The sequence below is a fragment of the Podarcis raffonei genome, chromosome 2 (assembly GCF_027172205.1).
Source record: "Podarcis raffonei isolate rPodRaf1 chromosome 2, rPodRaf1.pri, whole genome shotgun sequence".
NCBI classification, from domain to species: domain Eukaryota; kingdom Metazoa; phylum Chordata; class Lepidosauria; order Squamata; family Lacertidae; genus Podarcis; species Podarcis raffonei.
The window spans coordinates 96,273,215-96,300,009 of NC_070603.1; the positions used below are offsets into that span (position 1 = coordinate 96,273,215).

The following is a 26,795-nucleotide window of genomic DNA, read 5'->3' on the forward strand; positions in this document are numbered from 1 at the left end:
TGCCTGTCATTGGTTCTGGCTTCACCTACTGTTCGTCTCCCTGCCTTCTGCCCTGCCAGTCTCAGTGAGCCTCAGGGCCCTTCTTTAGCAAAAAGACCTTTTCCTTTCTAGGTGGGCCTTGAACCTTTATCCCTGGAAAGCTTTCTCTCTCTGTGTGTATGTGTGTATGTGCATGCATGCACACACACACTTTGCAGAGCTCCTGCTCAGAGAATGACGTGAGTCCTATGTCATGTGGGATGCTCTTCCTTCCCTTTGTCCGTTATGTTCCAAAACAATGGCTGTGTGAGCAACATAAGGCAGGCCCGGCTCAAGGCATTTTGGCACCTGAGGTGAACCACCAAATGGAGTCCTCAACACCACACACCATCACCACCCCCTGGTTAGGGAAGAAGGGGTGAGTGAAGATCTACATCAGCAACAAGAGAGGAATAAAGATCTTCATTTAGATATGATGCCCCTGTGGACCTTGGTGCCTGAGGCAATTGCATCACCAGGCCTCATGGGTAGGCCGGCCCTGACATAAGGGGATTTCAAACCCCTGCCCCCATATGCTTGGGGACCAGCTGTAGAAGCGTTGCTGCTGGCAGTGCCACTAGAGCTAATGGGGTGCCGTCATGTGATCTTGTGTGGTGGTGATGTTGGAAGGTTGTCCCTCCTAGCAGTGAATTCGTTGGCTGCCTCTGTGGGTGGGTGGCATTTGAACCTTCTTGCCAGTGCAGTTCCAACAATTGTAGCAATGTTTCCAGGGGCACTGGGGGAATGTCTACCCCCCCCCCATTTTTGTATTTTATGTTTATCCTCTTCCTATTCCAGCTGAGCTTGCATTAGATGTGGCAGTTCCACCAGCATAGCAGTGGCATAATCTCCTACCGCAGCGTAATGAAAACATAGGATTGCTCTACCTGTTATTGGGATTGCTTTACATATAGGAAAACTAAATGCAATTTATGTTCCTATATTCCACTTCCAAAATATTGGATTAGCCTCTACAAGTTCATGAATATAGTCACTTGTTTGTTTTCTACATGGAAGTTAATATAAATCGATGTAAAACCATCTAAAAACACACATAGTTAAAAATGAAATACAGCCACTTTCACTTGCCAAAGTTCCAGCAGAAATTCAGTTCAATGAATGCAGATGTAAAAGCAAAGATATGGTTTTAGGTTGCAATCCTAATCCTATGCACAGTCACATGAGAGTAAATCCCATTGGACACATACATGTCTGAGTAGATATGTATAGGATTGTGCGGCTAGTTGCAATTAACCTTAGCTAGATCAGGGCTTTTAATATTTGTTGCTAATTAAAAAGCACAATGATATTGATCTCCTAACTTCTAAAATTTCAGCAGCACATTATGTCATCTTAATAATGTTCCTATTTTCAGTCATTATTATCCACATTTTAGACATGGGTAGCCAAGGCTGTGAAATGCTTGCTAGGAACATAGGAAGCTACTTTATTGTCTAAACTGAACGGCAGCAGCTCCCCAGGGTTCCAGGCAGCTCAACCTGGAGATGCCAAGGATTGAATTTGAGACCTTCCGTATTCATTCATTCATCCATTCATTTTATTGGTATGCTGCTTTTACATACACACCCGCCCCTCATACTCAAAGCAGCTCACAACAAAGAAACAGGGATGCATTTCAAGCAGACATTACAAAAACAGCTTCATAATAACATAGCAAAACAATAACATAGCAAAAAAAAACAAAGCTAAACAATAATAACAATGATTTCATAATAACAGAGCAGAACAGTAGCAAATATAACAACACACCAAAAAACCACATTCCAATACTGTAAGAAGATTACTTAAACAAGACGCAGCATCCAATAGCAAAAATAACAGCGGAGCATCACACTTTCACCTTATATGCAAAGCAGATGTTCTACCACCAAACTACTTGGGCCCTTCTGCAGTGTGAGACCAACCTATTAAGGAGATGACATGCCTGATATTTGCTTGCCTGAGGTTCCAATTTCCAGACGCTGCTTAGCAGCCTGCTCTCTTGCTTTTTTTTTTTTATTGCTGGATATGCAGGGTCAGTCTTTGAAGAAAGGATCACAATCATTAAGGAGGGCTCTGTGATGCAAGATCTGAACACCCGAAAGGTAGAAGTAGCATAATATCGAGGGAACGTCTGGAGCTCAGTGGCAGAGCTTCTATGCAGAAGGTCCCTGTTTTGGGATGGGAAGAGAATCGTTTCTTCTGGGTTGGAGACAGTACTGAGCTCAGCGGACCAACGGTCTGGCTCAGTATGAGGCAGCTTCCCACGTTCCTAATTGGTGTGATGCCCCTTCCCCCTGCTATTTTTATGGAAGATTCCATTCGTATTTTTTAAAAATAATTGTTATTCATTTTACAAAAGAAATCTCAGATTTAACACACTGATATTCCGGAATTAAACAAGATTCTTCTGACTCCTAGGATTTCCCTCCTCCCCTCTGTGGGTCCTTAGTAAATCTAAGTCAACTGCATATTATAATTTCTCTACATACAAAATTCCTCCCAAATATCCAAAAACTCTGTAACACTGCAGGAGTTATTAAAAGCCTGCCAAAGGGCTCAAGTGATTACAGTGTTCCTTTAAATACATTTTGTATTTGTCCCATTCCCTACTGAAGTTTGATCTTCCTGTTTTCTGATTTTCCTGGTCAATCTCGCCATCTCTGCATAGTCTAATAGTTTCATCTGCCAGTCCGCTTCTGTCGGCATCTTCTCCTCTTTCCATCGCTGGGCAAGTAACATCCTTGCAGCTGTAGTCGTGTAGATGAATAGTCTTTTCATTTCCTTTGGTATGTCTGCACCTAAAATTCCTAAAAGGAAAACTCCTAGTCTTTTGACAAATGTTATTTTAATTATTTTTTTTTAGTTCATTATATATCATTTCCCAGAATTCCTTAATCTTTGTACAATTCCACCACATATGGTAAAAAGTGCTCTCTTTTTCCTTACATTTCCAACATACATTCGAATTAGTCCTATACGTTTTCACTAAACTACTGGGTGTTAGATACCAGTGGTACGTCATCTTCATATAGTTTTCTTTCAGCATGTGTTGTTGTTGTTTAGTCGTTTAGTTGTGTCCGACTCTTCGTGACCCCATGGACCAGAGCACGCCAGGCACTCCTGTCTTCCACTGCCTCCCGCAGTTAGCTTCGAGAACACTATCCAACCATCTCGTCCTCTGTCGTCCCCTTCTCCTTGTGCCCTCAATCTTTCCCAGCATCAGGGTCTTTTCCAGGGAGTCTTCTCTTCGCATGAGGTGGCCAAAGTATTGGAGCCTCAGCTTCACGATCTGCCCTTCCAGTGAGCACTCAGGGCTGATTTTCTTCAGAATGGATAGGTTTGATCTTCTTGAAGTCCATGGGACTCTCGAGAGTCTCTGCATATAGCACTCTGTAAATTTTAGATCGTCTTTCCATAATTTTTCCCATGCTGCTAACTGTATATGGAAGATTACATTCATATCCCACCTTTCCCCCAAGGACCTTATGGCAGTGTACTAGCCATTATGTCTATGCTCTGCCTCCATAGCTGGAGGCAGTAAGGCTTCCAAATATCAGTTCCTGGAAACTGCAGGGGTGGGTGGGAGAATGTTCTTGTGATCAGATCCGGCTTCTGGCTTTCCCACAGGCATCTAGTTGGTCACTGAGAGAACAGGATGTGGGCTAGATAGACTGTTGGCCTGATCCCTCAGGCTCCTCTCGCGCTCTTACATTCTTTATATTGTAAATTGCCCTGTGATTATCAGATGAAGGGTGCTATGGAAATTTAATCATTAAGATGAATAAAAATAAATAAATGCTCTTGTGTCTTTATGCAATGTACGCGATTCTCCCTCTCGTTTTATCCTCGCTACAATCCTATGAAGATGATTAGGCTCAGAGACGGTGTCAGACCCCAAGGTTATCCAAGCCATTGCACAGCTGAATGGGGAACTGAACCCAGGTCTCACTGGGCTTAGTCCAGCACTTCGCCACACTGGCTGTCCAGTGATGAGGAAAACCAAGTTCCTGGATAGATCCTCAAATTTCATTTAAGCAAACGTTTAGTGAGAATACTCACCTGCCAAATCCCTCATTAGCAGCTAGAAAGATGGTGTTTCTAAGAACGCGTGACAGTCTAAGGCAAACATGGAAGCGGGGCTTATATTAACCACATTGGCCAATGAAGCAAAGTGTTCCAAGCTAACATTTATAGTTGGCATCAAACTGCTTGCACAAATACTGGCATTGATTCCTTATATTTCATAGGAGTTTAAAATAGCCTGTGTGGGCAGTCCAGGTGCAGGTAAATAATCCTCGGATCTCTGCAGTCCTGTGCTGGTGAGAATCCAGACACAACACAGAAGCAATTAGCTTGATGTTTGCTTTGAGGAAAGCATGTTTTGAAGGCAAAGAGAAGCCCCCTGCCAGCTGCATTTTCCAGAGCCACATACATTAGACTTGGGTTTTATTCCATCTACTTAGAAGCTGTAGCAAGTGTTATTAGGACATGAAAACCATGCATTAAATTTAGGGGTGGTGGTGAGGGAGAATCTCAGTGGTCACTATCCTCATATGCTCAAGGAACATTTCCATAATACTGTCCACATGGATCATTACTAAATACTAAATTGTAAATGTGTCAGATGCTGCCCTTCTAGTTTGTCTGGAAGGTTGTTATGGCATAGGTAATAACAATATTTAATCACAATGATCTGAAGAGAAGTGAGATTCATTAAAGTGACCCCTGACCGTTAGGTCCAGTCGCAGATGACTCTAGGGTTGCGGTGCTCATCTCGCTTTACTGGCCGAGGGAGCCAGCATACATGTAGCTAGCATGACTAAGCCGCTTCTGGCGAACCAGAGCAGTGCACGGAAACGCCGTTTACCTTCCCGCTGGAGGTAAGGCACTGGTGTGCTTTTGAACTGCTAGGTTGGCAGGAGCAGGGACTGAACAATGGGAGCTCACCCTGTCACGGGGATTCGAACCGCCGACCTTCTGATCGGCAAGCCCTAGGTTCTGTAGTTTAACCCACAGCGCCACCCACGTCCCATTACAAACTGTTAAACTCCTAAGCCTAGCAAACATGCTCTTGCCAGTAGAAATTTGACTGATGAAGCACATCACCTGCTCACTTATTTTGTAGGACTAACAACACGTTACATAGATAAATTTCATTTCTGGTGTGTGCTTAATGTTCCTATTTCTTTGCCTTTGTGGAGAAATCATTTTTTAAAAAATCTCTTTATTAGAGCTGGGTTTTGTTTCGATACAATGTGTGGAAATGAGGGTGGGGGCATTGTAAGAATTAAATTATCAGTTGGTGCCTGACATTTGGCTGCTACTTACACAGAAGTCTGGTCTGGAAAAACTGGGTTCTTTTAAATTGGTACTGAGATAGTGGGTTGCAAAATCACACTTTTGATAGGTTTCTGGGTAGAAATTATTGGTCACTCATTGGATGGGAAAAGTGGTCTGTGAGGGGAATTCTATACCACTCAACTCTGATTGGTTGAAGGATAGGCCGGCTGGGATATAAATAAGCCTCTTCTGCTACTGTTAGGAGAGACCAGGGGATAGAGGGAGCCAGAGTTGACAAAGTAGAGTGAGCATGGCTAGGAATAAGATTGGTGTGGAGAAGAAGCAAGATGGGCAAAAGGCTATTTGAGGCTAGGAAAAAGCCTTTCAGTATAGTCTGCCCAAAAGAGCTAAATTACTGTTTTAAGCTCCAGATTAGTAGTGAAGCCATATAAGGGTGTTGAGCAGTGAGGAGAATTCACTAAGAAGCTTCTGGAGCTGACATGAGTGAGAATTGCCTGGAGGTTTAGCTACAAGAAAACCAGCTGAGCTTCACAGTATTTGGTAGTGAGATTATCATAGAATCATAGAATTGTAGAGTTAGAAGACACCCTAAGGGTTGTCCAGTCCAACCACCTGCAATGCAGGAATCTCAACTAAAGCATCCATGACAGATGGCCCTCCAATCTCTGCTTAAAAACCTCCACGGAAGGAGAGTCCACAACACCCTGAGGGAGACCATTCCACTGGGAAGAAGGACTAAGGATAACTGCCATATAAATTAAATAGGGTTAGGGACTAAGTTTCAGTCCCTCACCATGGGACTGAAACTGCCTTGGTCGCGCTGGTTGATGATCTCCGGCGGGCTAGGGACAAAGGTGAGAGCTGTTTCCTAGTTCTGCTGGATCTCTCAGCGGCCTTTGACACCATCGACCATAACATCCTTCTGGACCGTCTAGAGGGGCTGGGAGCTGGGGGCACTGTCATACAGTGGTTCCGCTCCTTCCTCCTGGGCCGTGTCCAGAAAGTGGTGGTGGGGGATGAGTGTTCAGACCCCTGGGCTCTCACTTGTGGGGTGCCTCAGGGTTCTGTCCTCTCCCCCATGCTTTTTAATATCTATATGAAGCCGCTGGGAGAGATCATCAGGGGGTTTGGACTGGGTGTTCATCAGTATGCAGATGACACCCAGCTCTACCTCTCCTTTAAATCAGAACCAGTGAAGGCAGTGAAGGTCCTGTGTGAGTGCCTGGAGGCGGTTGGAGGATGGATGGCGGCTAACAGATTGAGGTTGAATCCTGACAAGACAGAAGTACTGTTTTTGGGGGACAGGGAGTGGGTTGGTGTGGGGGATTCCCTGGTCTTGAATGGGGTAACTGTGCCCCTGAAGGACCAGGTGCGTAGCCTGGGAGTCATTTTGGACTCACAACTGTCCATGGAGGCGCAGGTTAACTCTGTGTCCAGGGCAGCTGTCTACCAGCTTCACCTGGTACGCAGGCTAAGACCCTACCTGCCCGCAAACTGTCTCGCCAGAGTGGTGCATGCTCTAGTTATCTCACGCTTGGACTACTGCAACGCGCTCTACGTGGGGCTACCTTTGAAGGTGACCCGGAAACTGCAATTAATCCAGAATGCGGCAGCTAGACTGGTGACTGGGAGTGGCCGCCGGGACCACATAACACCGGTTCTGAGAGATCTGCATTGGCTCCCAGTACGTTTCCGAGCACGATTCAAAGTGTTGGTGCTGACCTTTAAAGCCCTAAACGGCCTTGGTCCTGTATACCTGAAGGAGCGTCTCCACCCCCATCGTTCAGCCCGGACACTGAGATCCAGCGCCGAGGGCCTTCTGGCGGTTCCCTCATTGCGAGAAGTGAGGCTACAGGGAACCAGACAGAGGGCCTTCTCGGTAGTGGCGCCCGCCCTGTGGAACACCCTCCCATCAGATGTCAAAGAGATAAATAATTACCTGACATTCAGAAGACATCTTAAGGCAGCCCTGTTCAGGGAAGTTTTTAATATGTAACGCTGTACTGTTTTTAACACTGATTGGGAGCCGCCCAGAGTGGCTGGGGAAACTCAGCCAGATGGGCGGGGTATAAATAATAATTATTATTATTATTATTATTATTATTATTATTATTATTATTATTATTATTATTATTATCAGCCAGCCTTTGTGACTATCCTTTAAAGTTACAGTAACCTTATTATAGTAAATCCAGGTAAGGCTCAAATAATCAGTAAAAAACAGAAGTATAGTATTCACCTTATCATACCCTTATTGTTTATAATAAAGAATATATTATTACCTTTAATTATAGAAGCCTGGCTGGCTGCCTAAATTGCAGCAGCTACTCGGATATAGCTAAATACATTGGTAAGCAAAAAAATACTTTTATTTGGTGGTAGTAGTTAGAAGGTGAATCAGCTGTGGTAAATAAATGCTGGCTCTCCATGTATAAAATAAAAGGTGGACTTGCTGCAGCCCTAGATGTGGCAGAAATCTTACAAGCAGTGACCAGGGTGTCTAGATTTCAAAAATAATCTTTGATTTTTGGTAGCCCAGTGAGTAAGAAAAATATGAGACTCCTGTACCTTTAATACATGTGTAAATAGGAAATTTCAGCATGTATAGTTTATGTGATAAGCAACACTTGCTGAAATTCCCTCTTCTACACATATATTAAAGGTGCGGGAACTCTGTCATTTTTCATCTGGTCATTCTACTTGGGGCGGTATTCACTAATTGATTGATTTATAACCTATCTCATCTCCATATGTTAATTGTTGAAATTAACTATATCTGAATGTTAAAACCTTCCGTTACACGGATTATGCCCAATTTCCCCTATAGTGCTGTATCTCTGGCCACTGAAAGCCAATTTAAATATAAATATATTACACTGCTTTCAGAGTAAGGGTTGGAGGGTAGCGATTAAGAATGCCACTCTGTTGCCCACTTGTCCTGACTAGGTACAAAAATAATAAACTTAAGCAACTGTTCCATATCAGTCATAACAGATCATATGTGCATTGAACAGCTGTGCATTGAACAATACATGCTGAAACAGGAGGTTCCTCTTTGGTTAGGAAGACAAGAAAGGAGATTCTGACTAAACATCAGGAAGAACTTTCTGATGGAAAGAGCTGTTCAACAGTGAAACAGACTCCCTCGGGAAATGGTGGGCTCTCCTTCATGGGAGGTTTTTAAGCAGAGTTTGGATGGCCAACTTTCATGGGTGCTTTAGTTGAGATACCCGTATTTCTGGGGGTCCCTTCAAATTCTACAATTTTATGATCATTGTGTCAGTGGTGTTGTGAACTGACCCAGAAGTGCAGGTGCAAGGTCAGCGCTGCTCATGGGCAACCGTCATCTCTTCCAGAAATAATATTGCATAAAGCTGTCGCACAATTTGAAATGGGACAGGAAAAAAAGAAGCTGTTGTAGAGGTAAGCCTGCAGATAGCTCACTTCTGATACATACTGAAAGCATTTTGGTGACTGCCAGGAATCTGCTAGGAGGGCGCAATCTATGCACCCAATACTGCAACATCCAACATCATGTATGGATGGATTCGCGCTAAACATAGATGCTAGTATCCATATCAGTGGAAGCTATTCCATTAAGCATATCTTTAGGATTTAGGTGCCCAACCAAGATCTTGTCGGTCCTTTTTCATGCTTGTATGATTCCATCACACCCTGTTAGTATCCTTGTATTTATTTTTTACATTAATATTGCCCTCAGCGAGTAAGGAAAAGCACTTGCATGAACTTTGGCAGAATAGGGGAAGGGTTTAAAAGGTCAGCATAAATCAGCAGGAATGGCAGCACTTTATAGTATCCTGTAGTAACTGAAAACCACTGATGCAGAAGTGTGACCTTTGATAACAGCCACATGAGATCACAACAGACCACCTTATACCAGTCTAAGGTCTGTTCTACGATTGCTGGACTTAAACTTACCTGATCAAGCTACCAGTTAAGAAAACAATACCCAGATGGAATGTGCTAATTACACATTTAAAAAGAGCATTTCATAAACAGGAAAATTGCCTTGTTCTGTGCATGTTTTAACATTACACGAAATCAGACTGGTGGGGTGGCTTAGCAAGCTTTCTGTGTGCGACATTATAGTATTTGCTAAGAAACCAAGAGGTCCAGGGAAACTACATCATTCATCTTGCAGATTCAGGGGAGGAAAGAGAAAACTCTGAATTTTGTAGGAGAAAACACCAACTTTTGAGAGAATAAATTTTTCTTCAAAGCATCTTTCCAGGCATCTTAGAGCTTATTGCAGTTGCATTGTTTTTGTACAGACTGTTACTGAATATAAAGGAGAGTGTGAGTTACATTTTTAGCTAGCTTCCACCCCCTCATTTGAACAAACAACTTGACATTTTTATTGTTAGAGTGATTCTGTCCAGATCAATTACTGGCTGTGCATTCTCATTGGTGTTTTTCTCTGTACTATTTAGGGAATTTCTTCTTTCTGGTAAGAAAGTCAGTGGACCTTATCGGAGGTCAGAGGACAGACCTGTGGTGTCTTGTGAAAATATGTTTGTTTGTTTTTTACATCTTTATGGGCCACTGAAAATAACATTGGGGTAGCAGCCAAAGTGCTATCTCCAAAGCAGAATCAGTACATGCCTTGGATCGTTCCAAGGCCGGTTTATTTCAAACTCCAAATTCTGTTTCGTACAGTGGCTTGGCCACCCAGATGTCCATGAAAATCTTATAAGCAGGACACGACCAACCATCTCCTGTTATTGGTTGCAAGTACTGGCTGGCTGAAGTGTCCTGCCTCTAAATGTGGCTTGAATAGTTTGCTAGAAGTTCTGCATGTTTCTTCTAATGCACTATTAGTCCTAACTCCAGAATTTGTATGGGGGTGGGGGTGGGAATAGAAGTGCTAGACTCGGTGCAAATCATATTGCAAGTGATGCCTTTTATTTGCTCATTTATGGCAGCCACTGCTTCAATACTATCCAGGTAGAAGAGCTCTTTCAAGGTTCATCTTCATCTTTTCCACTTCTACCACTTTCTCTGCTTCGCCTTCCCGACTGCTCTGGCAAACAACCCTCACCCCACCTCACTCAAAGCAGCTTGAAAAAGATAATTAGCTGCATAGATACAAATAATAACTTAGCTTCATACACATAGCAGGAACATTGTGCTTCCAAATGATTTAAAACATTTGATCTACAGTGCAAACTACTTGCAGTGTTTCTAGTTGAGGTCTCCGATGAGTTTTTACTGCTGGGCCAATCCACCAGAATTGTTCCAGGCACTGTTCTCCATAGCTGTCAACTTACAGATTTGAAAATAAGGGGCCAGCAGCCTTGAAAATAAGGGATCAGCAGCCAAAATAAGGAATTTTAGTCAACCAGCTGAAATAAGAAGTTAAAAGGGACCGGATAATTTTGGAAAGCAGCGCCGGTTTTTAGCCCTTCATTTCCAGAGGTTGCTGCTCAAGACACCAGCTGATGAGAACTGCAATTAAATAACTACAAGCAGCAACCAATTTTCACGCAAAACAAAGTCCAAGCTACGAAGATGCTGCTGCAGTTCTGTATCTTTTCTCTCGTGCTCCATCTGTAGCTCTCAGTTCCATCAGGCGGGGCGGGAGGAAGAGAGGGGGGAGAGAAATAGCATCCGAAGTAAACCCGCAGATCAGACCATCTATGCTAGTCTACCACTGCAAATCCATGGGAGAAGCGCTTGCGGTCCTTCCTCTGCTTTCCCCCTCTATGGTTAGCCCTAGGAACACCTGCCCGTGCCTCTGCCGCCGCCTCCTCCCCCTCCCTCTGAACTGCTTTCTCTATGGTTGCCCTCACTCTCCTCTCAAGGCTCCTCAGTCCCCGCGGGGAGGGGCTCCCGGGGGCCAAGGCTGGTGAGAGGAGGCCAAGGGGGGGCGGGCCGGGCAGCCAAGCAACACAGTTGGAGCCTCCCTCCTCCCTGGCCGGCAGGGAGGGAGGGAGAGGAGCTGCTTCCTTTGAAACCCAGGAAATTTAAGGGACATCATCAATAAGGGACAGCAGCGGGACATGGTGCTTGGATAAGGGAGTTTCCCGCCAAATAAGGGATGGTTGACAGCTATGCTGTTCTCCCATCTTGGCTCCGTCTCTTGTCTTGGATGACCCAACCCCTCTCTTACCCCGTCTTCCTTTTTCTTGCCCCACACCATCTCCTCTTTGATAGGTCTTCTACCTTTATTTTTTCTTTCATCACTATGATGACGCTGTTCCAAGACTCTGGGAGCCCACGTGAGAAACCAGGTCCTCTGAGGATCAGTCAGAAGAACTAGCTATATTTAGCCTGGAGAAAAGAAGATAAAGGGCTCTTTGTTGCCCCAGAGGAGCAGAATTAAAACCAATGGGTAGAAATCACAAGGGGAAAGCTTTGGGGTTGAATTTTAGGAGAAACTTCCTAACTTCCCAAGAAATGCCCGACAGGGAAGCAGAGTGCTTTGGGAGGTGGTGGGCTTTCCTTTGCTGTAGGTACTTAAACAGAAACTGGATGTCCATCTGCCAGGAATGCTGCAGTTGCAAGATTCCTGCACTGGGAGCAGGTGAATGGACCAGATGACCTCCAGTGTCCCTTCCAACTCCAAAATGGTGTGAATCTAGGACTTTGACTTGCCTGCACTCGTCTGCAGCATAAGTGAGCAAGCAGGCCAAGGGCTGCCTGGAATGTTTCTTACAAGCAGGTGTGGTGAATGAGTAAACAGGTTTTGCTCTTCCTCATGCTCACTTTCTCTCTCCCCCCCCCCCCCCATCTTCCTATACCTCTCTTCTCTCGTTCCTCCTTACTCATCACCATGAAGACACTTGAGTTATTGCATGCCAGGGCTGTGGCAAGCCAAGCAGCCTCCAGAACTTTGCTAGAAACCAAATAAAATTTTATCATGGGAGGCTCAGAAGAGAGGCTTTGTTTTGTACTCAGGATCTAGCTGGTTCTCATTTTTGTGGGTAGGAATACAATTTCTCACAGATCAGATAGGTTAGTGTGTGGTTTCTTCCATTTCTTTGCATCACGAGGCCTATTATTAAATTTGAATCAGGAAGGTACTTCTAATATGAGGCATAATTGTTTACTCTTTCTCTGTGCTAGGAAAGTGCATGCGGCTTTTGAGAAATGTAAGTGCACAAACTGAGTCATTTCAGATTCAGATGCAAGCTTGTTTTCGAAGGCAGGTATAGAGCTTATTAGCCAGCAACTGCCCTATACTTACTTATTACATTTCTGAGTCACATTTTCCAAATCTTTTCCAAGAGTGCTCAAGACATCCTGGGCATCTTAGGATGGAAAGGGATAAATGCAATGAAGCTAACTACCTTTTCTTCCATACGTTCATTTTAAAAATTAGGAAAAGCAAGATAGTACAGCTGTAAAATCTGAGCTTGGGTCTGTCTTTCTTCCTGACTGGTTACATTAACTATTGCAAGAGGAAGGGGAGGAAACGATTCAAGCTTCTTCTTAAAGAAGTTATTGAAATATCCTTTGAAAAATGGGATCATCCAATTTTGGGACAAGAGTGGCTCCTGTCCTGTTAGCACTTCAAACGGGATGCCTTTTTCCCATATTTGAGCTCCTCCTCTTCAAAATTCTGCAGGTAGAGGATGGGTCCAGTGGAGAGTGAGAGTTCATTGGTAGGTGTCACCCACCTCCCTTCCCCTCGCTCCCTGTCACTGTCCACATCACTACTGTATTATCCTCCCCAACCCCAGGAGCAGCCCCTCCATTCCTTGACACTATCGGGCGTGAGAAGGAGGCAGTCGGCCCAAAATGGTGGCTGGGTCACTGTTGATGTGACCGACGAGGAGCCCAGTCCAGTGTGAGTGACAATAGAGAGAAAGGGAAAGAAGCAACTCCCTCTCCTTCCCTCGCCATCTTCTTCCTTCTCTCTTCTCGCTGGTGCTCCTCCTCAGTCGCCGCTGGTGCTGATCTAGCATGGTGCGGGTACAGCACTGCTTGAGCCCCTCCACCACCCTGACCTGACCTCTCCTCCCTCCTCCTCCACGCTTGAGTCTCTTCTGCCGCCAGCATGGGCAACCTGGCCCATCTATGTGAGTCAAGGGGAAGAGTAGGGCTGGGGTGGTGAGGGAGGCTGAATGTGGGGACCCCCCCCTCCACAAACGGGGGGTGAAGATTTGTTGTCATGGGAGTGTGTGTGCCCTACAATCTCCACCCCTTCCGACCTGTCCTGTATTTTGCCCGACCAAAGGTGGCAACCCTAATTCACTTCTCTTCTTTTGACCTGGTTGAGAAGCCCAGTTTAGGCATCTTTCATAAATTAAGTTTCTTAGTTTGGAGTCCTACACACAACTATTCTGTAGTAAGTCCCAGTGAATTCTGTGAGATCATGTTTAGCATTGGGGTGCATTGAGTTTTTTTGGGAGGGAGGGAGATTCAATTGCATTTTTGTTTTACTTGAGGGGAGTAGGTGGAAGGTATAGATAGATCTGTAAAAATAATAAAATGATTATTTCTCCCTTGGTCATCCAAGTAGCCATTTTTCTTTTTCTTTCCAAAAGATGTGAGTCAGTGAGGGAGACATGTCTGCCTGTACATGTCTGCTACTGAATCCCACTTAAAGCAACATTTGGCTGTGGATCTGTGGTCTCAGCCTGCAGCAGAAGCAGACTGAAACCTGAACTAGCCACTCAAACCAAAGCCAAAGGGTTCTTTGGCAACCTCAGAAGGTTGCCATGGTGTAGGCCAAATCAGATATGCACAGAAGCCACATATACTGGAATGATGTTGCGCTGGCACAGGAGGCTCCTGCAACACAGTGGGATCTGGCAATTTCTGGATATGTTGCTGGTGAAACTCTGACATTTGGTGGGCTTACAGGTGCCCTTTGGATTAATCAAGCCTTTGTGCAGCAGGGGTATGGAGCCATGTGGTTCCTCCCACCTCCTACTGATTTGTGGCAGAGTATCAACCATTGCTTTGTGTAAGTTGTGTACGGACAAGACATATTTTCTTCTCCACAGGAAGAGGATTGTCTCCAGGGTGCTTCAATATGTCTCCAGTGGGCCTGTGCTTCTCTTCTTCTAGAGGGGAATAATGAAAACCATATTAACATTGGAATGGCAAGCGTATTCGTCAGTCACTGGGACTTTCAGAGGATGAATGCACTCTGCTGCCATTTTCCGTAGTGTCTACTTTCTCCCTCTGCTTGTGATGGGTTTATTTTTGGGGTGGTGGTGGTCACAACTTCTCTGAATAGTTTATTTTCAAAATGTGAAATAAGCAGTGATGTTCATTATTTCAGCTTTTGGTGATTGAATCAACCTACATATCTAAAAGGAACACAGGCTAGCAGAGCAATCATGTGCTACACCTTTCACTGTCTTTTGCTAAAGGGAAAAACAATTTTAGGATGTAAAAAGGAAGTGCGCTGGGGGAGTGGGTATGCGCACGGGGAGAATGTCTGGAATAGTATTTTCTTCTGGGGATGTGTAGCTCACTAAGAAAACATGACACCTGGTGATAATGCTCATTTCCTGTTAGGTATGAAATATACCCAGTGAGTATATCACATTCTCCACTTGCATGTACTGGCAGAAAGGCAGTATATAAATGTGGTAAATAAATACCCATGTATATATTTAAGAGAAGTGGCCCAAATGCTCTGGGAAACTGAAAGCATGCTGTTCATATGAGATGCTAGCTTGATGACACACTTTTTATTTCATGTGTGATTTTATGAGGGTTATTAAGGAATGCATGTAAGTGGCACATTCCTCCCGCAGTAGGTGACAACTGAAGGGGTTCTACAAGATTATATTTTGGGCATGGGGCAAGTCTCTCACTTACACCTACTTGGTGTAAAGAGACATTTCCTATGTCCAAAGCATCATTATCTTGTGTTAACAAACCTATAATAATTACTGCAGCCTGGTACCATCTTCAAAATCACTAGTCATGGTTAGAATCCATTCTTCACCTATAGGCATAGTCTGAGTAGGCACATGTGATCTCCTTGCTTGGGGCAATCCTATTTTGGGGGCCCAAAATAGCTCCCTGGTCATGACAACAAGGTTGTTTGACTTGTTTGTCCAGAATAGGGCTTGTAATTTTGAACGCCACCACACAACCTTCATTTGAAGCAGCTTGCAGTAGTGTGTAAAAGTGCAGGTTTTGCTCAGGATGATGTCCACAGGTTTTGCAGGCAGAAAGAATACTCCTGTTAAGCAAACTGAAGTTGGGAAGGGTGGAGATTTATAACCCTTTAACCACTTCGGGAGTGCCTCAGTGGTAATTATTTCACATGTCTGGCACACAATCCTGGGACGGTTTATTTAGAAGCGAGTTCCGCGGTATTCAATAAGAGTTTGCTCCCAAAGTGTGTTCAGGATTGCAGCCCAAGTAACCTTGAGTGTGCGGCCTCCTGAGAGTGACACACGGAAGGGCAAATGTTGACACGTTCTTCTTGCACTTGATAAGTGGCTGAAGGGACATAGGCTGCCCCTGTGGGTGGCTAATAGACTCCCCTACACCTGAGCATCGCTACCTCTCTCCCACTTCTTTGTGGGCGACTGTCTGAGTGGAGGAAACAAGAGGCCTGCAGGCGGACCCAAGTTCAACATCGCACACCCTCCCCGTAGCCTGTGTTCGCTTTCCCTCTCCGAAGGGGAGCTGGGAGAGGGAGGCACTTAAATGTACACGGGCCATTTCCTACTGCAGTGTGGGTGACGTTATTCTCTTTATTGGACCCCCCCGCCGCCGCCTCGCTGTTCAGGGGGCGACATTGTTCCCGCAGAAAAACAACCAGGGGGTGAAACACTGCGGTTGACAAGGGCGAAGCAGCCACGGGGCCAGCCTGACACACATTTCGCACTCCACGCGAGTGGGCGAGCGGCAACTCGGGCGGCGCGTCATGCTTCTCGCGCGCCCACCGCACCCCACCCCCGCGTGACTAATCCACTTATATGCGTGTGTACACGCACACGTCTGAAAGGGGGGCCGCGCTCGACGCGAGCGGCTACGACCGAGGCGGGGTCACACGCTGGCCTTGTGGGTGGCCAGGCGCCGCCCAGCGACGGCGACACGCTTCCCTCGCTCGCTGGCTTCTTCCACCGCCAAGCCTTGGGAGGGAGCGGCGTCCCCGCAGCCTTGCCCTCGTCGCCGAGGGAGCCGTTCCTCCTCCCGGGACGGAGCGGGGTGTGCGTGCGCTGTGTGCACCGAGGGGCTCGGTGGGTGGTGGGTGCTTGGAGGGAGTGTGTGCGTGTTTTGGTTGTGGGGTGTGTGGGGGGGGGGAGAGAAGCTGCACGTTCCCCTTCCCTCGCCCCAGCGGAGCCCAAGGCCGGGCTGCCCGGATTGGCCGCGGAGGGCCGCCAGCTCCGCCCGCTGTAGCCGTGCTCGCCTTGGCTGGGAGGAGGAGGAGCAGCGGCGGCGGGGGGAAGAGGAGCCGAGGCTGCGCTCCGTGCGCTGCCTAGTCTGGAGCGGGGGAGCCTGGCAGCGGCAGGAGCGGCGGCGGCTCAGGAGCGGCGGCGGCGGCGGCGGCAGCAGGAGCAGCCCGGATCCTGCTGGTCTTGAGGAGGAACCAGCCCTGCGAACCCTCCGCTCCTTGCGCGCGAGGCCGAAGAGGGGGCCGCCACCCCCGCCGGCGCCCCAACCGATCCATGACCATGGGCGACAAGAAGAGCCCGACCAGGTAGGAGAAAGCGGGGCCAGCGAAGGGGGGGGGGGAGTCGGCAGAGGAGCCGAGAGGAGGTCGCGGGGGGGGGGGAGGCTCCCTTCCCTAAGATGGAGACGAGGGTGGCGGTGGGGACAGGAAGGAGCGCGCCGCGCGGGTGCCAGCCGAAAGCACCCACCACCACCCACCCCGCTTTCTTAGGCTCAGGGGAGGGGGGGTGGGGACGGCTAGGCCCCGGGGTGGCGGAGGAGGTGGTGGTTGTAGTAGTGGTGGGAGTCGTGGTGGAGGGAGGGGGCTTTTTAAGATGGAGGAAGTAGGTAAAGAAGGGGAGAGAGAGAGCTTGTTTGCCTTGCCTTCCTCCCAGCCAGGTACAGAAAACTCCTTGTTTTTCCAATTGTGCTGGGAGGCGAAGCTATAGGGGCAGGAGAGCCAGAGAGAGCTCCTTGTGTGGCTAACTGCTGAAAGGAAGGGGGGGGACGGGAGGTTTGTGTGTGTGTGTGTTTTTTTGTGTGTGTGTGTTTGGAGGGGCTTGCTCTGTTTTGTGCCCAGGGTGGCTCTTAAGATGGAGGGAGTGTGTAGAAGCAAAAAGGAGGAGGAGGAGGAGGGCGAAGTGTTTGTGTTTCTCTCTCTGTTGGTGCCAGGGCTAATCTGGTGTTAGAGCAGCTATGGCGGCTGCTTCCTTCTCTCTCTCTCTCTCTCTCTCTCTCTCTCTCTCTCTCACACACACACACACACAGAGCTCCTCGTCTCCTCACACTGACTTCTTCCAGACAAAGGGAGATTTAACAAGGTAAAGGAGACAGACAGACAGACGAAGGGGGCGCATGGAGGGACACGCCTACAATCCTTTAAAGTACAATCAAGCACACACACACCCCTCACTCACACAAGCACACCCCAAGAGGGAGGGTAACAGGCTCGGATACCTTCCACCATCGCCTTTTCCCTGCCCTTCCAGATTCAGTGGGTAGTCGTTGTTGTGTGAAAATTGATTGCCTTGAGATTGAAGGTTGGAGGGGGAAATGTTCCCCTTTCCTCTCTTGCTACTACGGGGGTATGGCATGGTATGGTGTTGGGGGAAGGTTGCGGGGTAAGGCATGAGAAACGTGTGTGGTGAGAAGAGAGAACAAAGTCGGATTTTTGGCTTGATGGGTGCTTTGTACGGTTTCCTCACTGCTCCATCGAAAATTTGATTACTTTTTAGGCAAGGAGCAAAATAAATAAATAAATAAATAAATGGCAGGCAGAGCAAAGCAGAGCATAGTATGAAACAGCTTTGCTTTATGATCTCGTTTCTAACATGTTTTATTCTTTCTTTTCCTCCTCCTTCTCTTCCCCCCTCCCCTTTCTTCCTACACATACTTCTCAAGGCCAAAAAGGCAAGCAAAACCTGCAGCCGACGAAGGTTTTTGGGATTGTAGTGTCTGCACCTTTAGGAACAGTGCTGAAGCCTTTAAATGCAGCATATGTGATGTCAGGAAAGGCACCTCTACAAGGTACATTGTTCATATTCTAATGTGCTAGTCGTCCCTTTTCCTCCTGTAACTAACTGTAATGCTGCTGACTTGTTGATTTACCATGGCGGTGGGAACGAGAAATGACTCCCTTTGAAAGAATGTTTAAACCTGTTTTGTGTTACAAGTGTTCATGTACACATTAAAAACAAGTGTTTGCAGGTACTGTATACTGTATAATAATTATTTGATGCTATTTGCTGTATGTCATGTTTGTAGGTAAAAGGAGGCCTCTGGGACTTTCAGATCAGTCAGGTTTGATTGGAAGCTGGGTATTTTTCTATGTCATAGCCTTTTGGCTATAGTCTGAGGAGTGCCTTTTTTGTTTTCTGAAGGTTGATAAAGAGGCACAACAGAAGCGCAACTTCAAAGTCCTGCTTTGTTCTAATAATAATGACTTATTTTATGTAAAATAAAGGAACTTTGGAAAACCAGTTTCCTGAAGAATACTATGGGTTATGCATACTTGCAGAGATGTTCAAGTTATGTGTAGGAGTGCTGCCATATGACATCTAACACATGGATTTATGTCACAGAAACATAGCAATAATGCAGATTTATGAGATCCTGAGATAGCTTTTTTGATTAACTTGTATGTATTAGTGATGGATTTCCCCCCCAAAATGTTTAAAGTGTTAAGTATGAGTTAGGTAATTCTTTCAAAGTTTTAGGTTGACAAGTTGTCTTAACTGAATTGGGTGTTCTCTTTTGTATGCTCTCCTTAGTACTTTTGGAAAGTTAATAAGCTTTGTTATATGTTGCATGCTTTTTATGTTCGAAAAATCACAGAATTTTACCATGAATAGACTTTCTAATGTGAAGACTCTGCAGAATGGCAGACAGCAGGTTGTGTTGTTGATTGGGAGCAGTTGGTAATGTATTCCTTAAGTATTTTGAGCATGGCAGAGTGAAAGCTGAAAATGCATGCTTCCAATGAGAAAAACTTTCTGGATCATTGAGGCTTCTTGTGACATGAGCGAGTTAACAAGATGTCAAATGTCCACTCGTGTACATAGCGTGCATGTCTTTTGAGTATTTCTACACTTTGTACTGTTTTGGAGGACACTGATTTTAAGTCTGATATATATCACGGTCTAGAACATTTGTGTGTGTGTGTGTGTGTGTGTGTGTGTGTAGACTTCAGTCATGTTCATTTAGGCTTTAGTATTGTCAGTGAATCCACCTGTGGCTCTTGCATACAAACCTGTTGATTTCTTTTGGGGATGTATTGTTCTATACCTACTTGCAGCATCAGCATATTGTAGATTGTGTTTAATAAGGATGGGCAACTGGAAGTTTGTGGGCTAGATGTACTTCCTGTGTCAAATTTAATTTAAGGTGTAGTAAAAAGTTTCCCACCAGTTTCATTCTTACAGACTAGAACAATGTTTTTAAGTTGCATGAAGTAAGCTTTGAACTTCAATATTTGATCTCTTTCTGATTTGTGTATATATAACATTTTTGTTGTATATAATGCTTAAGATCTGTAATTGGGAAGGCCTGACTGTTAAGAGTAGACATTATTGGGGAGCTGTTGTAATGCTCATGAGGGACTCAGTTTTGTGAGGCAAAATTTACTCCAAACCTTCATTGTACAGTTTGCAGAACAGTCCTCACAATGGATACAGACGTTGTGCATCCCCTTTGTGTAGCGTAATTTTGATTAGTATCCTTATTTGTTAAAAAGCATATTTTTGTCTCTTAAGAAAAAACAACCTGTCCTGTAACATGGGTTCTTGGGGAGGGGAAGAGACAATAATCTTAATATGGAAACCTTCTCCCATTTAATTACATATTAAATTAAATTATTCAATTAATAAGGAAAACTTTCAACTTAGGCGTAGTTGTCAAGTGAGCATTAAAATGTTTCGTTGCTTTCTCATTATGTGTTCCCTGCAGCAGAAAGCTTATGTTGACCTCTTGTTAGGTTTCTAGCTATATTTCTGCCTCTATGAGTGCGGTTTCACCAAAGTCAGTATGATTGCATTCACTTAAGATATAAATGGGAAACTTGTTGCTCTTCAGTATGTTGGAGTTGGACCATTAAGGCCAGCCAGGGAGACGGGAGTTTAAATTCAACAACATATGGAGGGCTACTAGTTCCCCACCCCATATTTAAAGTACGCTTTCAGTATGTCACTATATGCTTTTAAAGTAAGCGCTTATCAATGATATTTCATAATAAATATATAATAAAAATACATATTTAAGTATTATTTATAAACCAACTCAATATTGGACATAAATCTGTAAATAACTCAAATGATAGTAACTGAACACTATCTAAACTCTGCAGTGAGTTTTGGTTGTGGCTTGGGAGTTACTGTATGTGACGCAAGTTGGTGTTTCAGGAAACCTGCATTTTTTTCATTGACACTTAATGTACAACAATGCTATGGTTTATGGTTTGCTATTACTCAGAATATTTGTATCTGATGATACGATCTGTGTGCATGCTTGTATTGTAGAAAATCTCAGTTGCGAATATCTACTAGGATTGCTTAAGGACCAGTAAGTCAGTCCTCCAGAGTATCAGCAGCAAGATACCTGTTTTTGAGTGATACTGCTAGGGATAGAGACATGAGCTGGAATGTCCAACAACGCAAATCATTTATTATTTATCTAAATACTTGAATAGGGAAGGTAAGCTCCCTGAAAAAAAGATGATTTGCACCACCTTCCCTCGTCTTACCTGCTCAGTCCAGGGCATCTAAATATTCTAAGAGTATTGAAGGATTTAAGCACTCATTCTGCATTATGTTCTAAGCTAACCATATGAAATTGTTAGGATAGGATGGTAGCAGTAGTCTTGGTGGCTAGGTTTATTTTTGATCTGGGGTTCAGAATATGTCTTTTGTGGACCAGCTAATAGATTTTGGGTTCAGTTATAAAGGTTAAAGTGGATTGTGAGCTGATTAATCTTTGAGATATTGTGTTTTGGGGAAGGAGGTAGGTGGTCATGACCAAAAGTGAAAGTCTCACTTGGTTTTCTCACTCAAGAAATGATTCTGCTGTTTCTGAGATATTTTCACATGAAATAGTGAATGATGTGGCAGAGGAATAAAATTTACTTGAAGCTGCACCTGGAAATAGTTTACTGAATGTACTTGATGCACTTTAAATTTCAGAAGCATGGCTTGGCATGTGAAAAGGATCTTGGGATTATAGTCAAGCACAACCTGAACATGAGTCAGCAGTGTGGTGCAGCTGCAATAAAAGCTAATGCAATTTTAGTCTGCATTAATAGATTCAGATTTCAAGTCATGGGAAGAAATAGTTCCATTTTGTTTATTAATGACACTTATATGCTATCCCATAACATAAAGGTATCTGGGCTGTTTACAATAATTAAGAATAAAAACAAATTATATACAAAAACCCCATAAAATAAAAAGTAATGTTATTTTGCACAAGTCAGATCTCATATGGCGTGCTGCCCAGTTCTGCACACTGTCTAGGCAAATAGGAATGAGTAAAGAGGAAATCAAGATGGTCAGTGGTATGGAAAGTAAGTCCAATGAGGCAAAATCAAAGGAACTGAAGGGTGATACAAAGAACTTTTCAAATACCTAATGGTCTGTCCCACAGAACAGGGCAAAAACTTTTTCTCTACTGTTCCAGAGGGCAGGACTGTATCTTAACAGGCTCAAGTTGCAGGGGGGTAGATTTTGGTTCAACATTGGGAGAAACATTGGGTAAGAGCATTTCGAACAATAGAACCAGTTACAGTGGTGTGGTAGGCTCTGAATAGCTGAGTCAAGGAGCAAATTCTTAAAAAACTAAAACAAGCAACCTTAAAGGTGTGACTTGTGTAAACTCAACAACTCAATTTTAACAACAGTTCACATCATTCAAGGAAAAGTAGGCTCTCTATGGAGTTACCCCAATATTTTTAATTGTTTTTCATGTATTTTGCTTTGCCTTTTCATACATCGTTTTCTATACAGCTACATACAGTTCAGAAAAGTTATACTCCAGTTCTGTACCACAGATTTGGAAAGAAGCTCCACTGATCTCAGCGGAACTTATTTCTGAGTAAACGCATACACAGGAGTTCTATTTGTGACTAAACTTTTGCTTCTATCTTTTCAGCATTCAGTTCTTGTTTTCTTTAAACTCCTTTATTGACCACATTCCTATTGTTAATGAGAACTGCAAATTGTTTTCTGTGATTAGTTTTAATAGCGTCGGCTTGCTTTTTGTGCAGTGTGCATGTTCTTGCTGTCATATTGTCTTTTTCCTTGCAATCTTATCTTTTGAGCTATCTTGTTTGTAAATTCAGCTCGGTGGTTCTCTGTTGACACCATCAGTGTAAAACTGAATAGGATTCTTGTGTTTATAATTAGTTTCGTATTGCTATAACTATACGTACTGGGGAAAGTGGCACTTTAAAGTTGTTTTTAACTCTGTAGTCCAAACCAGATGCAACATCAGTGGACATGTTTATTTAAATCAGGGGTGGGCAAAGTTTACCTCGCCTGGGCTGGCTCACTACCCCTGATTTAAATCCAGGTCTGCCCCAGCCATATAAAAAAACAAGGGGCAAGAGCCGAAATACCGTATTTTTTGCACCATAACACTCACTTTTTTCCTCCTAGAAAGTAAGGGGAAATGTCTGTGCGTGTTATGGAGGGAATGCCTACGGGTGGCATGCCTACGGATTTTCTTCCTCTAAAAACTACGTGCGTGTTATGGTCGGGTGCGTGTTATAGAGCGAAAAATACGGTACCTTGAAAAATCGTGTGTTTGAGAGAGAGACAGCATGTGTGTTTATCCATCTGCTGTCTGCAGCTTGCCTTGCCATACTCTTCTCTTTCTCACCACACTTTCCCCCCCAATACCAAAACTGAACTTCAATTCCAAGTGTGAATTCAGGTCAGACAAAAGTGCTTGGGAGAAGAGAGGTGGCTGTGAATAGGTGAACAGTGTACTTTAGAAGGGGTCACCTCCACTCATCTGTGTCATAGTTTTGCTCTAGAAGTCGGATTTCCCACCCCCTTGCATTGCCCATGATTGAGGCAGATAATTTAACTAAAGCAGGAGTAAGGGACCTCTAGTCTGCTGGCAAATTGCCTCCTAGGTCTAACTGTTTGTTCCTTAGGATTCTCCCCAGGCAGTGCCCCTCATCATTCTTCACTCGCCTGAAGTGCTTTTGCCTAGCCTGCAAAACTGGGCAGAGTGACAGATGTGATTCTTACCTTTTACATTCCAGCCATGCAGAAGCTACAAGTTTCTATACACCCCCCTCCATTTTTCCATCTTTCTTAAAGAGAAGCAAAGAGACAGGATAAAAATTCGAGGGCACATTCCAGTTTGTAACAAATGAGACCTATTTCCCATTCCCATTGACCTGGAATGGTTAGGCATTAATTTCCATTGAGTGAATTAAGATTTTTTTGGAAGCTGATTGAATATGCTGAGGGACCTGTCCTTAAAATGGTTGTGACCAGCTTCCTGGGTAAGCACAATGTAAGTAAAAATAAAGTACAGTGCTACTTTAACAATCCTTTCTATATAATACTACAGTGGTACCTCGGGTTAAGTACTTAATTCGTTCCGGAGGTCCCGTTCTTAACCTGAAACTGTTCTTAACCTAAAGCACCATTTTAGCTAATGGGGCCTTCTGCTGCCGCCACACCGCCGGAGCACGATTTCTGTTCTCATCCTGAAGCAAAGTTCTTAACCTGAGGTACTATTTCTGGTTTAGCGGAATCTGTGACCTGAAGCGTATGTAACCTGAAGCATATGTAACCCGAGGTACCACTGTATAATTGCCAATACAGTTGAAAGCACAGAACTCAAGTTATTCCCATGTTCTTGGTGTGTCTTGCATTTTTTATCTCTATAATCAAGACTTCCAGATTATTTTATGTGCACATAAGATAGTTATGTGAACAACTACCGTATTTTTTGCACCATAACACTCACTTTTTTCCTCCTAGAAAGTAAGGGGAAATGTCTGTGCGTGTTATGGAGCAAATGCCTGCGGGTGGCGGGGGGATCTGCTGCAGTCGTGAGCAGAGGATCCATGGTTTCCCTTCCTTCCCTCCTCCGTGGTTACAAAGCATGGATCCACATGGATCCTCAGGATTTTTGCATTGGGCTACTCCAAACTCACTGTCAGATCACATGTCTGTGGCCACAGCATGAACCACAAAAATCATATATCCATTATTTCGTTTAGAATATTTTTTTTCTTGTTTTCCTCCTCCAAAAACTACGTGCGTGTTATGGTCTGGTGCGTGTTATAGAGCGAAAAATACGGTATCTTGGAAATAAAAAGTCGAAGGTGGAAAAGCATGAAAAAGCAAAGAATTGGATTTTTAAGCGTGTGGATTCCGCCCCAGAATAATCCTTCTATATTCTTAATAATCAGTAGGCAAGAATGTCCTTTTTGTTTACAGCCTATCTCTGCAAACCTTGCATGCTTCCCCCCCCCCAATAGTAAAATTTAAGAGCATTCCTCTGTGGAAAAAAAACTTTTTAGAATTGGGCCATAACTTGACTTAGGGAAAATAGGCTGAAAACCTTTTGCCTGTTTCTAGAATCCTTATGCCTCTTTTATGGGTTTCTTTTTCTAATGAATTTCCCTACACCTTAGATCAGTGTTAGAAACTTCCATTGTTCTAGGGGCATTTTGCGACAGAGAATTTAATAAGCACGAGCAGTTTTTGAGCTCTGAGCGCAGTATTGCGCTTAAGATTTCAGGTTAAAACTGCAAAGTGGAAGGAAAAAGGAGACCTTCTTCTGCCTCCCCACTTCCAGCTACTGTCTGAAGACTGGAGAATAGACTTTCTGAAGAATATTATGGGGGTGGGCAGGGGAAGGACTAGACCATGTAAAAAATGAACATAATATTTTAGCTGTCGTTCATTCATTTTCAGCTTTGTATTCTATTCTTGTTATTAATCCGTCGTTTGCACCTGTAACCTAGGTTTAATTTAGCTCCTAGCTTTCATATCCCATTTTCTAACACTGCCTTAGATGGGGCAGTGTTGGAAAGGGGAGGGGGAACTACCTCAAACAACGCCTTGGTGTCCAACGAGGCTGCACTGTCTTGCACAGGAGGTTGGCAGAATGAGTATCCAGAACTACATAGCTCTCTTGGAAGTTATAAAGGGGGGTGTGCTTGACATTTTGCCCCTTCAGGTAGCTTTGGAAATAAACCCCAAATGCCTTGGCTGAAAGCTGTCGTGGATGAAATAAAGGATTTCAAAGTTGGAAAGTCGTGAGTGCTGTAGGAGTAGTGTTTTCTTTTATGGACATAAAGTATGGGCAGTTCATCCTTTTTGCTGGTAGTCCTTGTTGGTAGGCCCCTAAATGAAAACAAACTCCTGTGTGTATCTTCCTTTCACTGTTCTGACAGTTTCATTGTTCAGTAGGCTAGTCAGAAAGCCATAAAATTCACCTGTGGAGAACTTAGGTCTAAATAGTCTTTCACTTCAATCCTTTTTAAAAAAAGGAAAAAGAAAAATGGAAGCCGGTCATGTGACTTAAAAGATAATAGCTTTTTGTTATGCAATTTGGTTAAAAAATTGCTATATCACTGCATGTGGAGATCCCCTGTGATGTGCGTTTGTCTTTAGATTTAGTCACTGTGTGTCTCTTTCAAAGTGTAATGCTTAAAAACAGTGAAACCCAGTGACCTACTTTATGAGCTTTCATATGGTTCTGTAGGTCAGTGGGTCTCTTTGCAGAATGTAGGTCATTTGGAAAGGTGTGTGTTTCTTCCATAACAAGTAGCTTTTGACCTGCCGTTGAATTTACACAGGTTAGATGTGCAGCTTCAGGGTTCTCTCCCCCTCCCCCCATAGAGATATTTTTGACTGTCTGGTCCTGACATGTTACTCTGCTGTATGGCAAATAGTTTGGATGTAATCGGATGTATTTTTAAAAGGTGACATGTTCTAGACAAACCAAGAGAACCTTTATGTGTCTACATTTTGCTCAATAATAAACAGAAAATATATAGTGTCTGTTATACAATATCCTAAGCAAATGCCCAATGTATCTGAGAAGGGGGGGGGTCAATGATTTTTGTATTGTTAGGTTTTCAAACTTCCTGAACAAATAAACATTGAATCAAATTTATTATAATCTTCAAAGCAGTTTTCAAGAAAGCATAAAAATGTTAATTCCGTTTAAACAAAACCTGATCGGTAAAACAGCAATAAAAATTAACAATAAAACCTCAGAGCAGTAAAAATATCAATAATCAAGGAATAGATGACCAACTTCTAACGAAATTTAGGAATGCCTGGAAAAAATGTTTTCCTTGGTGCTGAAAAGATGCAGAATGGGCCTCACTGAAAGGGATTTTCCAAAAACAGAGCACCACA

At 44.1% G+C, this 26,795-nt stretch overlaps 1 protein-coding gene across 2 annotated transcripts in view; it reads left to right on the plus strand.

The window, feature by feature from the left end:
- The first annotated feature begins 16,547 nt into the window (after positions 1-16,547).
- RYBP (RING1 and YY1 binding protein) overlaps positions 16,548-26,795 on the plus strand; it is a 51,763-nt gene continuing 41,515 nt past the window's right edge. The window contains exons 1-2 of one of the 2 annotated variants that reach the window (XM_053378186.1): positions 16,548-16,960; positions 18,313-18,438. In XM_053378186.1, coding sequence (XP_053234161.1) covers positions 16,929-16,960; positions 18,313-18,438 — 158 coding nt within the window. In that variant the 5' untranslated portion in view covers positions 16,548-16,928. Of the gene's footprint in view, positions 16,961-17,592; positions 17,733-18,312; positions 18,439-26,795 lie in introns of those variants that run through there. The other variant, XM_053378185.1, reaches the window with a different exon arrangement.